The sequence below is a fragment of the Crocodylus porosus genome, unplaced genomic scaffold, assembly GCF_001723895.1.
Source record: "Crocodylus porosus isolate Cpor-Errol unplaced genomic scaffold, CroPor_comp1, whole genome shotgun sequence".
NCBI classification, from domain to species: domain Eukaryota; kingdom Metazoa; phylum Chordata; order Crocodylia; family Crocodylidae; genus Crocodylus; species Crocodylus porosus.
This window is the reverse complement of record NW_017728943.1, coordinates 30430566-30447473: the sequence shown is the minus strand read 5'-3', so window position 1 is coordinate 30447473 and position 16908 is coordinate 30430566. Positions and strand designations below refer to the sequence as shown.

General features: G+C 40.8%; 1 protein-coding gene across 2 annotated transcripts in view; it reads left to right on the top strand.

Annotated features, from left to right (window-relative positions):
• The window catches only part of JAG1 (jagged 1), a 38273-nt gene extending 21745 nt beyond the window's left edge, over positions 1-16528 (top strand). For both annotated transcript variants that reach the window (XM_019549112.1, XM_019549113.1), the window contains exons 6-26: positions 2524-2654; positions 2945-3064; positions 3567-3680; positions 3995-4108; positions 4968-5081; positions 5474-5520; positions 6032-6205; positions 6632-6782; positions 7246-7410; positions 7879-7992; positions 9063-9176; positions 9275-9388; positions 9517-9633; positions 10146-10173; positions 10314-10399; positions 11182-11295; positions 11499-11608; positions 11695-11928; positions 12189-12320; positions 12741-12891; positions 13646-16528. In XM_019549112.1, coding sequence (XP_019404657.1) covers positions 2524-2654; positions 2945-3064; positions 3567-3680; positions 3995-4108; positions 4968-5081; positions 5474-5520; positions 6032-6205; positions 6632-6782; positions 7246-7410; positions 7879-7992; positions 9063-9176; positions 9275-9388; positions 9517-9633; positions 10146-10173; positions 10314-10399; positions 11182-11295; positions 11499-11608; positions 11695-11928; positions 12189-12320; positions 12741-12891; positions 13646-14103 — 2902 coding nt within the window. In that variant the 3' untranslated portion in view covers positions 14104-16528. The remainder of the gene's footprint in view (positions 1-2523; positions 2655-2944; positions 3065-3566; positions 3681-3994; positions 4109-4967; positions 5082-5473; positions 5521-6031; positions 6206-6631; positions 6783-7245; positions 7411-7878; positions 7993-9062; positions 9177-9274; positions 9389-9516; positions 9634-10145; positions 10174-10313; positions 10400-11181; positions 11296-11498; positions 11609-11694; positions 11929-12188; positions 12321-12740; positions 12892-13645) is intronic.
• The last annotated feature ends 380 nt before the right edge of the window (positions 16529-16908 follow it).

Here is a 16908-nt window from a genome sequence, read left to right as displayed (position 1 = left end):
ATTAAAAAACACGCTGCAAGTAGTGTGGGCCAGATGGCGCAAGAAGTATTATCAGCTGAGGCTACCAGTGATTTGTGCTACTGTCTTCAGAATAAACATGCCTTGTAGGGTTGCTGTCTCCTAGTCCGAACAACAGGCTTTGTTTCCTGAATTGTTTTTAGGCCTTTCTCTTTCTAAGTCTCTCACCTCCCACTTACTGCCCAGACATGCACTAGTGCTCTTATTTACTCAAGGTGCAACTTTCCCACACTTGATTTGCATAGTTTTAAAACAACACTGCCCTTCTGGTGCTTTCAGATCCTTTCTGCTTGCCAAATGAGTCCCATATCTTTAAAGCAAACGCAGAAATGAGATTTTTATATTCTCTTAAGTTTTGATGAGTCATGTCGTCTGTATGTTACAAATGCAACTTGAGTTTAAAAATAACATCCTAGCAGAAACTGTTCTAGGTCCTGGTACAATAGACAACTTGCAAATGTACTTAAAATATCCCTTTTCTTTTTGGTGCGAGTAACTTGCTTCGAGATGAGCCTGCCAACAAAACCAAATCTACTCATGAATCATTGTACAAGCAAAGAAACTTCAAATTTCTCATGAGAAACTGCTTCATACATATTATTAAATGAGAACAAATTCCAGGATTCTGGAACTAACTTTCCCTTTTTTAAAAAAAAATTATCCATAGCCCTTGTCTAGTTTTCTTAGATCAGTCCCAAAATGCAAGCACTAATTAAAAAAAAAAAAAAAAAATTATATGCTTGCTCTACAAGTTCACTGTTACTGCATTTTGTTTCACTGAAGCAAGAGGAAAGGTTTTAAAGGGCTTTGCCTCCTTAATGTGGCAGGAAGGGAGGCTGTAAAGGGCCCAGGCATTTGGGAAAACCTGTGGCCTCCGCTATAAAGATTAGTGCATCCCTGCAAGTTTTCATGTCATAGAAATCTCCCTGCAAGTTTTCATGTCATAGAAATCTGTACCTGAGATCCCAAATTTGATGTTTTATTACCATCTTCTCTTTTTCTCTATATCAGAAGATGTTCAGTAAGTTGCTTCAGAAAAGGTGGTCTTTCCCTGTCCCTCCACCCCATTCTGTTTTTAGTATGGGTTACAAAGAAACTAAGTTTAGACTAACTTTGTTTTTCATACACAGAACTTCAGTTGTTTCACATGAGCTTTGAACAGGCTGATATTGATGCATCCATTTAAAAAAAAATCTTTAATTAGGAGGTGACTGGTCATCTGCGAGTTTTAGAAAGGAAGTTAAACATACTATTAGCCTTGGGTGATTTAGCCATTGGTTAGAGCCCTGTAACGTTTCCCATGAGAAGGACTTATTGGGCAGAGAACAGCTTTTTGAAAAGAAAGCCTAACTGCCTTCTACGCAGAAGTTTATTTTCATAATTTAGTAATGGCTCAGTGAGTTATTACTGCTGATCACTTACTGCCAGGCTCTATTAATGAAATACAGTCCTTTAGTAAACCTATGACTTCAGCTACACCCCTCTCTCTTCCCAAGTGTATGTGCATGGGTTTTTTTTTTATTCATATGAAAAATCCCTGTTTCATTTTGCTTGAGAGAAGCAATTCCAAAATTAGGCTCCAGCTTGAGGGGGCTGTAACATGTTAAGTTTCATGCTTGACTTTGTATGGTTTAAGCTGTTTTTTCCCCACTGTGCTAAAATCTCAGAATAGTAGCTGTAGTTAGTTGAAGATTAGCAATATTTCATAACTTAAAAACCAAACTCCATAAGGTAGATAACATTTGGATGGAGAGTGCTTTTTCAGAAAAACAATGAGCTCTTAAGTATGTGGCGAGCCAATTTGTCATCCCCCCCCCCCCGCTCCCAACCAAAACAACCAACCCCTACACGAACACACACAGACACCCTGCAAATCTTGTATTTGTTCTTTGTTTTTAAAGAAATCCCTTTATCATATGTGTCTCATAATTTTGTATCAGAAGGCTTCTACCACAATCTAGCACGGGGGTAATTTCCGATAACACTAGGATAAGTTGGCTCTATTGCTGTCTCCTACAATGCTGGGAGGTAGTGTTTATGGCTGTGTTTGGTTTCTCTTCCTGTGCACACACTATGGCTAAAATGCCTGGGACATTGCAGTCCTGAGGGAGGGCTAGATAACCATTGTTCCTATTGACTTTTTTTCCCAATTTATAATCCATTCTGTCAAAATCCAGAGATTGATTTGTAGTATACACCCACCCTCTCGGCCACATTTGTGTGAGCTTCAGAATAGAGTAGCATTGTGTTGAATGGTCCCACGCTGGTTTTCTCAGAACAGTTATTCTTTTGTGAGGAGGGCTGGCTTCAGAGACCTTGGCGAAACCGCTAAGATGTTTGTTTACAAGAAACCCTCAAACAAACCTTGAATGGCTTTTCACCCCCCCCCCCAAAAAAAATCTTACTTAACCTTGGGAGTTCTGCAGTTACTTTTTGTCTACAAACGTAGTACCAAGTTTTTGTTTCCATGCTCCTTTTTTTTTTTTTTTTTTTTTTTTTATTAAGGTGTCAATATGGATGGCAAGGCCAGTACTGTGATAAGTGCATTCCACACCCAGGATGTGTCCATGGCACCTGCAATGAACCATGGCAATGCCTCTGTGAAACCAACTGGGGTGGTCAGCTCTGTGACAAAGGTATGCTAATCTTGCAGATAGCCAAGGGTAAAACTTGAATTTTAATGCTGGCAGCTAGCATTGAGAGAGAGCATCCAGAACGTGGCAGGGGTTTTGTCCTTTGGCTAGGTTTTTTAGCCTCCCCCTCCCGCCCCCAGCCATGCACCGGTTGTTAGCATACAGGCTTCACTTTGCCCTGTCTTGGCCTGCCGTTGTGCATAGGGCACATTCTGTGAAAGGATTTAGAGTAACTGAACAAAACCCTTTCTGTTCGGCTCTTACCACTCTGCTCCTTGTATGCGTCTGTACAGATCTTAACTACTGTGGAACTCGCCTGCCTTGTTTGAATGGTGGTACCTGCAGCAACACGGGGCCTGACAAATACCAGTGTTCCTGCCCTGAGGGTTACTCGGGACAGAACTGCGAAATTGGTAAGTGCCCTGATTCTCAAGGGCTGATTGCTACCAGTTAGCTTCCTGTCAGCTCCGGGTAGCTATCTTGGTCTCGTTCTGCCTCGCCTAGGAAGTTTGCTTTTGTAATATTACTGAGGTTAAAGGCTGGCTGATAAGGTCTAAGCTCACTCTCACTCAGTGCTGAGTGACTGATATCTGCTAAATCAAACTCCTGATGACTCTCTTAATGACTTCTCTAGCAATCTCGCTGCAGTTGGTGTGAGCTCTAACTTGGCTCCCGCTCAGGCCGAAAAGTCCATGGTATGTTGATCAGGTCAGCTTAGCATGAAAGATGACTTCCTGCCAGTTTCATACAGTGTGAAACCAAAAGCTGCTAAATGAGAATGAGATGTAGCAGCAGCTGTGCTGGTGGCCCAAGCACAGGGCTGTGCATAAGGAGTGGCAAGTGGGTCTTGCTGGTGGTGACTGCTTATACTCCTGGACTTTACCAGACCTGACATGGCTGTATGTTTTGGTGTAGCGGAACATGCCTGCCTTTCTGATCCTTGTCACAATGGAGGAAGCTGCCTCGAAACCTCAACTGGATTTGAATGTATGTGTTCACCAGGCTGGGCTGGACCAACTTGCACTGATAGTAAGTACTGTTTTGGGGGGGAGTTTGCAGTAAGCTCATAAATGTTTATCCTTCCCTAGCTCTTGCTACTTGCGACCTAGGAGGGAAGGAAGCTTTTTAACCTTTCTGCAACATTTTTTTTGTTTGTGCTGGCTTTTAATGACCATTCATATTCTGATGCTTTGCCCCCTTTCATATATGTGAGGTTCTTTCATTCAGCTCTGTTAGTGCTTTTTGCACCCTTCTCTCAACAGATCTTATTGGCAACCCTGTATGTGCCAAGATTTCAATATCCTGAACTAAGCTAAGTCTTTCCTCCTGCCCTCTTTTTGCAGACATTGATGATTGTTCTCCAAATCCCTGTGGCCATGGAGGAACCTGCCAAGATCTAGTTGGTGAATTTAAGTGCATCTGCCCACCTCAGTGGACTGGTAAAACTTGCCAACTTGGTAAGTGTTGTATTACTCTTTATTGAAAGCTGTTCTGCAAAACTGCTACTGTAGAATTTGCCTACCAGGGAATCAGTCCTGCAGGTCCTTAAGAGTTGGGCTTCAGGCGTGTGAAGACTTTTATAGTCTCCAGGCCTGTTGAGAGGCTTAACATTCAGAACATGTAGAAGTGTTCTCAGGATTTGGGGCCTAAGTCACCCTTTATAGAATGGCTTCCTAATTGAGTAGCACCGTTGATCATACTGGCTGTTGCAGAAAAACAGTTCCAAAGTTTACTAAGTCTAACAGAGGTATTTTAAATTGTAGGTGAACTAGTTTTGTGTGTACCCGTGCTAGTCTGTCCCTTCTTCATGCACCCTCCCCCACCTCCATGTTCTCTTTCCTTCCTTTGGCTTTGTGAGAAACTTCTGTATCTTCTTAGTTATGTCAACTCCTCCAGACCAAGGAGTTCACAGCTGGGCTCCAAAATGTGGATGATATCATGAAGAATGAGCTGTCTGCATTCTTCATGTTGCATATTAATTCCAGTGACCAGGGTGCAGTGCTCCTTTGAAATGCTGGCCCAGGTCTCCAGTTTTTTGATACTTTAACATGATGCTTAGTGAGTGGCTGGGTAATTATTGATTTTAATTAGTGCAGCCAGTGTGCTGTAATTGGAGAGGAATTGAAAGGGGCCTTGAGGACTCCTGTTGGGTAGCCTTTTTATTCTGTTCAGTCTTCCTAATCCATTTTTATATTCTAAGTTGCTTTCTGAGCTTTAAATGAACTCCTGATTTATTACTGTGAAAACAAAAAGTAGACTCTTTTCCCCTTCTGCTGCATCCACAGCTCAACATTGTCCGTTCAAACTGTTTTTTAGATGCGAATGAATGTGAGGGCAAACCTTGTGTCAATGCCAACTCCTGCAGGAATCTGATTGGTAGCTACTATTGCGACTGCATTGATGGCTGGTCTGGCCAGAATTGTGATATAAGTAAGCATCTCTTTGCATTCTATACCTAAAGGGGAAATATTGCTATACACTCCACTGAGTCCTGAGCAGTGCTTTAAATGGTGAGCCAGCCACCAGCAGTTGGTGATGTTTTAAGAAAGGGAGTAGTTGGTCTGGAATGAGAATACACAGTTTTATCAAAGTCATTAGTCCTTAGCATGGCTATATTCTGATAAGCTGACTTAAACAATGATGTGAAGTTTCACTAGCTCCACTGGAAGAATTGCTGAATGTTCCCACCCATTATAATAACCTTATCTTGAGGAAGGCATGCAGGAAACTTGACAAAAGGTTTATCTAGCTGGACTTTGAGAGACACTAGCTCATATAAATCCTTTTTTTGCCTCCTAAAAGTATGCTGTTTTTTATTGCAGATATTAATGATTGTCTTGGACAGTGTCAGAATGGAGGATCCTGTCGAGTAAGTCAGCCTGATTTTTTTTTTTAATAGGTTGTTAATGCAGGTGTTGAAATCAAGATGCTTTAGTCTGCACGGGCCAAGTATACACCAGGTGTAAAATAGCATGCAGGGTCAAGGGAGCCTTGTCATTTAACAGCAGCTGAAGTGCTGGCTCTTTTGAGGAGGGAAGAACGGGGTGGGGGCAGGTAGTATATACTTTTTTTTTGCAGCAAATGACTCATCTTCTCCACTGCTGCCACCAGTGAACTGTTGGCTGGCCTTGTTTATTGTAAAGCTCATCTAACTATATGTGAATAGTAAACCTGGCTGCTCCAGTTTTAAATCTGACTTAACATATCCCACTGAGAAATTTAAGAATGTAAACAAATACCTTTTTTCCTAAATACTCTTGCCTGGTTTAACGTCAGCTGAAGTTTCTTATGACAGCTTTCGGCCTATTAAAGGTGATAAGTTTTTGGAGCTTAAAAAAAAAATCGTACTAACTTTTAAATCCTGTCTTATTCATTCCTAGGACTTGGTTAATGGCTACCGATGTCTCTGTCCACCTGGTTATGCAGGAGATCACTGTGAGAGAGACATTAATGAATGTGCAAGCAACCCTTGCTTGAATGGTGGCCACTGTCAGGATGAAATCAATGGATTTCAGTGTCTGTGTCCTGCTGGTTTCTCAGGAAACCTCTGTCAGGTGAGCATGGGTGAAAGGCATGTCCCAGATAACGGAGTTCCCACAAGCACTTCTTGATTCTGTATGCTGAATACCTCATATCCAGTGACCCGTATGACAGACATACTTTCTATATAGCTGCTTGCCAAGGAAGTGCTTGTGAAAAATCTTGTGGTGGCTGAAAACTCGTTTGAACAGCTTGCAAGTGTTTGCGTGTCAAGTTTTGTTGCATGCTGACTATTAACCTTCAGTGGCTGTTTAATATCAGAATGCTGTCTGCCAAAGCTACTGGAAGTATAACTATACTCTCTGCATTGTGTACAATTAATAGAGGCAGCAGATAAAAAGGTCAGATTCCACAGTGTCTGCAGCCTGTAGCAGTGAGAAGAGCAAGAATAAAACCTCTGTTTCACTCAGCTTCCCCCCTTCTCCCCCTGTCATTTATAGTTGGACATAGATTACTGTGAGCCCAACCCTTGCCAGAATGGCGCCCAGTGCTTCAATCTTGCCACAGACTACTACTGTAACTGCCCCGAAGATTATGAGGGAAAGAATTGCTCCCACCTGAAAGACCACTGCCGCACTACTCCTTGTGAAGGTATGTGTTACTCTTGAGTGACAGCTGCCTCAATGCTTTTGACTCATTTTCCCAGGATAAGGCTTGGTGGGGCCAGTTCAGCCTTGAGGTCAAAATCTGAATGCTCCATTTGCATTATGCAGCTGAATTTGACCCGTGTCTTACCCCAGTATACATGAAAAATGTGCTGCTTGTGATTACGGGTATCTAAGAGATGCTTCATACCTGCTTCTCAATCATAGTTGCATGCACAGTAGATCAGACCCAGCAGCCTCCAAACTCTCTTGTGGCCCAGAAGATTAAATGGAAATTAGTTGCAAATATTTACTCTAATGTAACAAGTGCTGTTAGCCACCCTGGAATCTCAATGCAGGTAATTACCATGGAAGTAAGACCTAGGTACTTACAGGTTGCAAGAAGCCAGCCTGCTTGGTAATGTGATGAAGTGGGCAGTCCTCAGCTGTATCTTTCTCTCCTTCTGCAGTTATTGACAGTTGTACAGTGGCAGTGGCTTCTAACAACACACCAGAAGGGGTTCGCTATATTTCTTCAAATGTCTGCGGTCCCCATGGGAAGTGCAAGAGCCAAGCAGGGGGAAAATTCACTTGCGAGTGCAATAAAGGCTTTACTGGCACCTACTGCCATGAAAGTAAGAACTTACGATGTTTATCTTTTTGGTTCTGACCTCGAGTTTGCTCTTAAAAAATGACATTTTCCCTTCCTCTGAGACCATATAAGGCTTTCCTGTGACACAGTGGACCTTGGAACTCTACTTAGGGTCCTTCTTGGGCATGGCATATTGGAGTTCACAAAACCTAGTGGGGGTGGGGGGAGTTACTATAACAAATCAGCTGTCCTTGAATTGTATGATTTCAAACCTTGTGTATTCAAGCTGAGGTGGTTTTAATAGCTGGTTTTACCCTAGGTTTTACGGGCTTTTTTAAGGTCTATTACAAAGAATATACTGTTACGAAAGCGATTGGTGGCTGTTTCATCTTTATCTTGTGTCCATGCTTTTGTCATGTACAGAAATGGAGTTTGCCTTTTGACAGCAAAGCAAGCTATATAAGAAGGCTTGCTAACTGTACTGAGGCAGATTTTCTTTAATCTGTTGCAGATATTAATGACTGCGAAAGCAACCCCTGTAAAAATGGTGGCACTTGCATTGATGGTATCAACTCTTACAAATGCATATGTAGCGATGGATGGGAAGGAAATTACTGTGAAACAAGTAAGTTGACCCTCTTGAAACTGAGGGCAAGGTATCGTGAAGCAGTGTCTGAAAGCAAAGCCTGGATGTACAGGGCTGTGTCATGTTCTACCCATGGGGTGTCTAAGTGGTACTTGGATGCCTGTACCTAAGTGAATCTGTTCTACCCTGTTGCTGCAAAACTACTAATGCAGAAGGTGGATGGTTCTTCCTCCTTCTCGCAGCCTTGAGAATATCACAGAAAAGCCTAGATGAAGGGATATTACAAAACAAGATGCATTTTTAATTTTTCTTCAGGCATTCGAGCAGGGTTGAAGTTGGCATCTACAGTCTAAGCTAGATCCTAAGTTCTACTTGGAGGATTAAGTGGAATAGGATCTGCCTATATTGTGCTGTCTTTGTCATGATATGTACTCTTTATCTGATCTTGAGATTCAAAGCCCAGTGAGGTTGGTGTTATCTTTCCATTGAGTTTGGACTGTGAATCCAGGCAAGTGCTTTAAGAATCTCACAGCTTTGCTGTGTCTGGAAGATGAGGAAGAACTCTTTATGAATTGGGTAGGACTGAGAAACTAGCAAATAACTGCAGTTATTAGCGGAGTTGACAATAGAATTTGCTGCCTAGTCTTGTACCATAAATACTAGACAACTCACCATAGGAAAAAGTTAATACAAGTAAACCCTCTAGTCTTAAAAAGTAACACATGCCTTTCTGTCTGCTGTGACAGGTAAAATGGGGGAGAAGAATTCCTAACTGCTAGCTTTTTACTCGCCGATCAATAAAATCCATGTCATAATCAGCAGTTAGGATGTTAGGCCTTTCCCCTTTTTCATTTCACTAGCTCATATCTTTGGGAACTGGAGAAATGTTTGCCCCGAATGAAATGAAAATGAGCTGGGGGGCAGGGGACGCTGTTACTGAATATACATAATGTCTGTGGTAGCAGTTAAAATATTCAAGCACTTAATCCAGAACTGAGACTTGAGGCCAAAATCGGGGATCTGGCACTGTGCTTCCATCAAGCATTAAGTGGTTTATAGTGGCTGAAAGCATTCCTTAGGTCTCACTTTCCCTCTTTTTATACTTCCAGATATTAATGACTGCAGTAAAAACCCTTGCCACAATGGAGGGACTTGCCGAGACTTGGTTAATGACTTCTTCTGTGAATGTAAAAATGGGTGGAAAGGAAAGACCTGCCACTCGCGTAAGTTGCAGTACTTGTATGTTTAAAGTAATGTTAAATGTGCTGTGTTGTGTTGTGTTAGTGGAGTAGTGGAACTGAGGCTGGTTTGCTCTTCTTAGGTGATAGCCAGTGTGATGAAGCTACATGCAATAATGGAGGAACATGTTATGATGAGGGAGACACTTTCAAGTGCATGTGTCCTGCAGGATGGGAAGGAGCCACTTGTAATATAGGTAACCAGGACTTGTAGCATCTAGGGGTAGATGCAGCCCTGAATCTGTAACCTTGGCATCCCCCTTTGCCTGATTTTAGTGTGGCTTAAAAGAAAAATAACTTGCCTCTACCTTGTGTTCTGTTATAGCAAGAAACAGCAGTTGCCTGCCAAGCCCCTGCCATAATGGTGGTACCTGTGTCGTCAGTGGGGATTCCTTTACTTGTGTCTGCAAAGAAGGCTGGGAAGGACCAACTTGCACTCAGAGTAAGTCTCTGTGCTTGAACTTTTCTAAAGTGTTGCCTGACAAGACCATTAGCTCATCCTGTTGCCCTCTGAGTGTCAAGATTGAAACCAGAAGGGGAGAACTGTTTGATGTAGGCTTTAGCATCACCTGAATCTTTGCTTTTAATGACATTATACGATAGAGCCTTGACCTGGGCATGAGAAAGTTGCAAGTGAGTTAAGTGGAGACAGATGTTGTCTTGTTTTCTCCTGCATTCTTCTTCCACCAGCAGCCCTGTCTGCTTCCATTCGCTTTTTCCTGTTATATTCTTTACAAGGATCTCTTCCTGTATACATGTGTTCCACAGTGTAGTTAACAAATTTTGTGGTGGAAGCCTGGAATCAATTTAACTGAGCATTTTGGCATATTTTTGCAAAAGTTTAAGCCAAATGTAGCTCAGACATTTGTAGGAATTTAGTTATTCTTTACTGATGACAACACTTACTCCAGCCCTGGTTCATATGTTAATGGAAGTCTGTCTTGCTTTCTGCAGATACAAATGATTGCAGTCCTCATCCTTGGTAAGTGTTGTGACTTGGATGTGTTACTCATCCTTTGCCTTTGGCATCTTTTTGTATTAGAACTGTTCGCTTGTCTTTATTCACCAAACAGTGAAACCTATGATGGCTAAGTGATATTTCTTTCTTCCTGTCCTTTTTAGTTATAATAGTGGGACTTGTGTGGATGGAGACAACTGGTACCGCTGTGAATGTGCTCCAGGCTTTGCAGGCCCAGACTGTCGCATAAGTAAGTATTACCATGTGACTCCAACTTGATCCTGACCTAATAATTATTTAAATATGTGCTGCCACAAAATACCAGGGTTTTTGAATCTGGTATGCAAATCTGTCCACCCCTATTATTTGTCCATATCTGGCATGCCTGATCTATAGCTAGCTGAAAAAATGTTCAGTGAAAACGTGAAAGTATCAGATGCACTTTAACCTAAAAAAAAGTCTGAGCCCAGCTGGGAAGTGTATGGTGTTAGTCCTCCCCTGTTTAGGAGATGGTCTGTGTGGCAGACTTTCTATGTTTGAGGGTGAAGGATGCTAGTTAATCCCTGTCTCCAGGCACTGATGTGGTTCCTGTTTTCTCTGTAATGTAACAATAGTTATAGGCAGGAGGATACCAACATTTTAATAACACAGCTATGGGAATTAGAATTGTTCCTAGCCATAGTGTAATTGGAAGGGGTTTAATATCCATGTATTAAATATAACTGTTGACTTATCTAGACCATGCCAGAGGAAGGTGAGCATATCTGTCTAGCAAAGAATGTCTCCTTGCTCCGAAGGGCTTTTTAAGTAGTCGGACCATGGTCAGGTTATGATCTGGATTTACAGCACTGTAAACCTGGGCTAATTGCAGTGACTGCAAACAAATTTACTCCTGAAACTGTGGTGTAACAGAAATCAGAATCCAGCTATGAAAAGAAAGAATATAAGGCTAGAGCTGTCTTGCGTGTGCTCTCACACTTACCTGTATGGATGGCTGTATAATGGATGCAACTCCCCCTTTCTTTATCACAGATATCAATGAATGCCAGTCTTCACCCTGTGCTTTTGGAGCTACATGCATTGATGAAATTAACGGCTACCGCTGCATCTGCCCGCTTGGTCGTAGTGGCCCAAGATGCCAAGAAGGTATTCCAAGCAGCCTACAGTATATGTGTTACCAGATCCAGTTCATTTACATGCTAGCAACTGTAATAAGAGTATAGTAAAGGAATGGAAGAGTTCCTGCACTCAGCTAGATTTTATAAAACGGAAAGGGATAGGAGAATGCGGTAGGGCAGGCTTCTTGGAGTAGAGCAGACTGTTTAAGAATCCATCTCCCTTTCTCACAGTTACAGGAAGGCCTTGTATTACCAGTGGGCGTGTGACAGCAGACGGTACTAAATGGGACGACAACTGTAATACCTGTCAGTGTTTGAATGGAAAAGTTACGTGTTCTAAGGTAGTCTGGCTGTACTTTGATTTGCATTTTTGTTTTCTCCTGTACACCCCTGACTGTACTCTCATAAAATACTCACTCTCTTCCAGGTTTGGTGTGGGCCTACACCTTGTCTAATCCATGCTAAAGGTCATGAGTGCCCAGCTGGACACACCTGTAATCCCATTAAGGATGACCACTGCTTTACACATCCCTGTGCTGCAATGGGTGAATGCTGGCTTTCAAATCAGCCACCAGTGAAGTCCAAATGTAATTCAGACTCTTATTACCAGGACAACTGCGCCAACATTACATTTACCTTCAATAAAGAGATGATGTTGCCGGTGGGTAACTTGAAATAAAAAGCTCCTATAACAAAGTAGACTGGCATTGCATGAAACAAGTGATCTGATAATTGTCTTCCTCAAATTCAGTAATAGGAGATTAATCTCATTTTTAAATTAAAATATGTAGTCTAAAGACCCGTGTGTTCTCTGCCAAGCTCTATCTCGGTAGCCGGAGAGCAACCAGGAACTTGTTGTACAGTGCTCTGTTTAAGGAAGAAGTCTGTAACTTAAGGCTTTTTTTTGTTTTGTATTGCTAGGGTCTTACCACTGAGCATATTTGTAGTGAACTGAGAAATCTTAACATTTTGAAGAATGTTTCTGTTGAATATTCCATCTACATCACCTGTGAGCCTTCACGCTTGGCAAACAATGAAATACATGTTGCGATAGTAAGTACTCATCTTTAAACTCGTGTTTAAATTGCTATATATGAAATGGGGATGCACTGAGAACTAATTTTAAGCTTTGTCAGCACTTAGCAAGGTTTATAATTTCCATTCCAATCCCTTTGAATGGGTATCAACGTTTTGTCTACAACATGCTTGAAAATTAATATCTGGTTGCAACTGTGATTAGTTAAAGTAGCAAAACCAGTTTCCATTTATAACACCACATAAGCACTTTTTAGTGTCTTCTAAAATGGTATGGGCTGAAACTTCTCATGCTTGGCCTGCCTCTACCAGTAACAGGACTTTTACCTGGAAAATTCTGAGAAGTACTCTGCTTCATGGTTACAAAGGTTTGGTTTTTATAGTGGTTATTAATGCCACTTAAGTGTATGATGGTTAACTGTACTCCTTCCCTTATAGTCAGCTGAAGACATTGGGGAGGATGAAAACCCAATCAAGGAAATCACTGATAAAATTATCGACCTTGTCAGTAAACGTGATGGAAACAACACGCTAATTGCTGCAGTTGCAGAAGTCAGAGTACAAAGGCGACCAATTAAAAACAAGACGGGTATGATGGTTTTGGGTTGGGTTTGGGATTTGGGGGAAACGGGGGGGGGGGTTGGTTCTGTTTTGTCTCTCATATTGAGGCTTCATCTCTTGTCAGGTTAGAAGATTTATCTTTATGTTGTAGCTTGGTGGGGGGAAGGAGGGATTGTGCCAGGCTGTTGGAAAGAAGACATTTTACTTGCTTCCCTTTCTGATCCCTGCTACATGGCTTGCACCATAAGAAAAAGGAATAAAAATACCAAGATGAAGCATTTCCTGGCTTCTGAAAGTGATAACTCCAATTACTATCTGATGGCTGCTACTACCCTGATTTAACTGAACTAAATATGCTGTCTCAAGATCATGGTGGATGCATTCGCCACAACACCCTCCAATAATTAACATTTTGTTGACCGTCTCTGAGAAACCAAGGATTTTACTGGGTTTGGAGCCAGTTACCCTTGGGTGAAGAGATATTCCCTCTAGGTCAGGGTCTTTGGCAGGGTAGTGTAGAGAAGTTTGCATTGTCACTGACTGCAAGCTGTTGGTTTTTGTGGAGAAAAGGAAGACTTCCCTAGCCTCTAGTGCTGTTGGCATAGTCTTGTGCCAGCTCCACTTGGAATGTTTTTTAATTTTTAAGAGACAAGAATATTCTCTTAAGAACAGCGTGAGAAGGCAGCTTAGAAACTGAGGGTGGCTGCTGTTGTTTGTTGGTAGTCTGCCTTAACTAAAGGACTTCATTTGCAAGGTTAATTGGTCTCCTATCTGTCTTTCAGATTTCTTGGTGCCATTGCTGAGCTCCGTCTTAACAGTAGCCTGGATCTGTTGCTTGGTAACAGCCTTTTATTGGTGCATTCGAAAACGCAGAAAGCAGAGCAGCCACACTCACACGGCATCAGATGACAACACCACAAACAACGTGAGGGAGCAGCTGAATCAGATAAAAAACCCCATTGAGAAACACGGAGCCAATGCTGTCCCTATCAAAGACTACGAAAACAAAAACTCCAAAATCGCCAAAATAAGGACACACAATTCAGAGGTAGAGGAAGACGACATGGACAAGCATCAGCAGAAGGCCCGATTTGCCAAACAGCCAGCATACACACTGGTAGACAGAGATGAAAAGCCACCCAACAGTACACCTACGAAACACCCAAACTGGACAAATAAACAAGACAACAGAGACTTGGAAAGTGCACAAAGCTTAAATCGAATGGAATACATTGTATAGCAGTCGGTGAGGTGCTGCCATGCAGGGCCTTTGAATATCATTATAAAGGCACTCTGAGCTTGTAGTTCTTTAAACTGTTGTGTAATATTTGAGTCTAAGGCTATTATTTGCTTAGAATCCCTGTGTTAATTTAAGTTTTGACAAGCTGGCTTACACTGGCAATGATAGTTGCTGTGGTTGGCTGGGAATACCAAGTGCTGCATTTCACATCTATGCAAAACTAGTCAAAAGTGCCCTAATGGTAAATTCAGCTGTAGCTGATACATCATGGAAATGTTTCATAAGGTATTGCGTAGCCTTATTAGCTCTTCTTTAGCATTTACCTTTTTTTTTGGTCAGATGTCCCAATTTATACAGTTTCGTAGAATAATACATTTTATTTATATTTATTGACACTGAGTTTTTTGTATATTGGTTTTATGGTGACGTACAACTAGTTCTGTATTTGAAAGTGCCTTTGCAGCTCAGAACCACAGCAACTATCAAGAAAGTTTATTATTTATTTTTTTTTATTGTATTTTTGTTGTGGGGGGGAACTCAATGTCAGCAGTTGCTGGTAAATGAAGAATTTAAAGAGGAAAATGTGTCAAAAATAGAAGTTTGTATAGATATGTAAATAATTCTTTTTTTATTAATCGCTGTGTATATTTGATTTATTAACTTAATAATCAAGAGCCTTAAATATCATTCCTTTTTATTTATATGTATGTGTTTAGAGTTGAAGGTTTTTGATAGCATTGTAAGCTTGTGGCTTCTTTATTTTGAATTTATTTTCTTTGTTACATGTTGCCTATATGCCAAAATTAAGGTGTTCTAAAAATAGTTTATTTTTAACAATAGGACGGGCTCTCATGCCTTGATGCTGGTTTTTGTACAAATGTCAAACGTTTGAAACACCTTCCATAGTATCACTTTAAGACTATTTGTAAGTACTGACTGAGGCAGTTTTAGATGATTAGACTAGAACATTTTTTTGCTGCTTTAGACTTGAAAGAGTGACAGGCAGATAATCTGCTACAAAGCAGTTTAAGGGAACAAAATGGAGCTATGACTTTATGTAGATGAAACGTGAGTGGTTGCATGTAATTAAGATATCAAATTAGCGTGTGAAGTTGGAAGCACAGAAATCTTATTTTGTAAATTCTGATTTTTTTTTTCACCATGAATATGTAATACTGAACCACTTGTAGATTTGATTTTTTTTTTTTTTTTTTGTAATCTACTGCATTTAGGGAGTATTCTAATAAGCTAGTTGTTGAATACTTGAACAGTAGAATGTCCAGTAAGATCACTGTGTAGATTTGCCATAGATTACACTGCCCGCCATAACAAGTGAGGAAATCAAAGTGCTATTACAACATTAAAGATCAAAAAAGGCTTATAAACATAGTAATCTCATTGGTTAACCACTGAGATCATGAAAGATACCTTGTATTGTGATATTAGTGTTATATGAAAATGCATCTTTGATGTGTTGTTCCTGGCAATAAATCTTGAAAAGTAATATTTATTAAATTTTTTGTATGAAAACACAAAACAGCGTGGCTGTTATTGAGCTTTGAGGTACTATTAGTTAGCTGCATGCCCAAAAGTAAGAGTAGCTAAGGTGAGTGACAGAGATTGTTGGGATTAGCAAGGTTCAGGGACTGATTTCAAATACTGTTAAAGACCATGGAAGGGCTCCCAGTGACTTTCATAAACCTTTAAGTTGGGCACATGCTGACAAGGAGTATTGTGTTAAAATGACTTCTGCGAAGTAGGTATCATTGAAGGCTTCCACACTTGTCAGCTTTGGGAACCATGCTCCTTATCTCTGGTTTCTCCATGTCATCAAAGGAGGACTGAGTACAAGTGATGCTGGATTGTGGGGAAGTCTTAACCTAACTTCAGTGTTTATGCTTTGTTTTAACCTTCCTTTGGAAATGGTAAGTGTTCCAAGTTGAATTGCATGCTTGTTTTTTTTATATGCAACTTGTTGCAACATCAGGGATGTTGATCTTTTAAAAGCTGCTTTTCTGTCCCTACTATTGCTTCATACTGAACTGACGCTACTATTGATTACAAAAAATGGAATTACTCCACCATATGCCCTGGAACTACTTGAGTTTTAGGCTAGTATAAGATTTCAGTGCCTATGACAGGTTACAGAAATGTCACACTGTGAACATTGTTTACCCTGTATATTGTATGGTGGCTGACACCAGTGCACAGAACATGTAAAATGCTGCCATTCTGAATTTGGTAGTGGGCTGACTATAAAACAGCAGTACACTGTTCAGGGTAAGGGAGAAACAGGTCTATTGTTCTTCTAATGCTGCCTTCTAAAAAAAACAACTCCTTGTATAGATTAAGGGATAATGCAACATGAGAAATGCACAATAGCAAGCTTATGTACAGAATTAAACTGAGAGCAAGATTACCAACACCTTTCCCCACGCTTCTTTAAACAGCACTTAGATCTGTTGAATGATAATGGCAGAATACAGAACTCTATTTAATAATTCTGAATTAATTTCAACTTCAGTTCACCAAGAAGGGTTTCTATCCTGTTGCTATATGATACCTTGAAAAGCTGCTACTCTGCTGTTCACTGTCATATGCCACATAACTAATTGTAGCACCCAGAATTGTCAAGCTACTGCTTGTCAAGTTAATCTCTGTAGCATTTTTTTTTTTACTACACTTCCCCAGTGTTGGTAATGGTAAGTTGCTAACAGGCTTTAGTAAATGACATGTAACACAGCATATTCTCCTAATAGGTCACGTCCTACTTCATCGACTTTGACAAATAGATGTCTGTTTTCC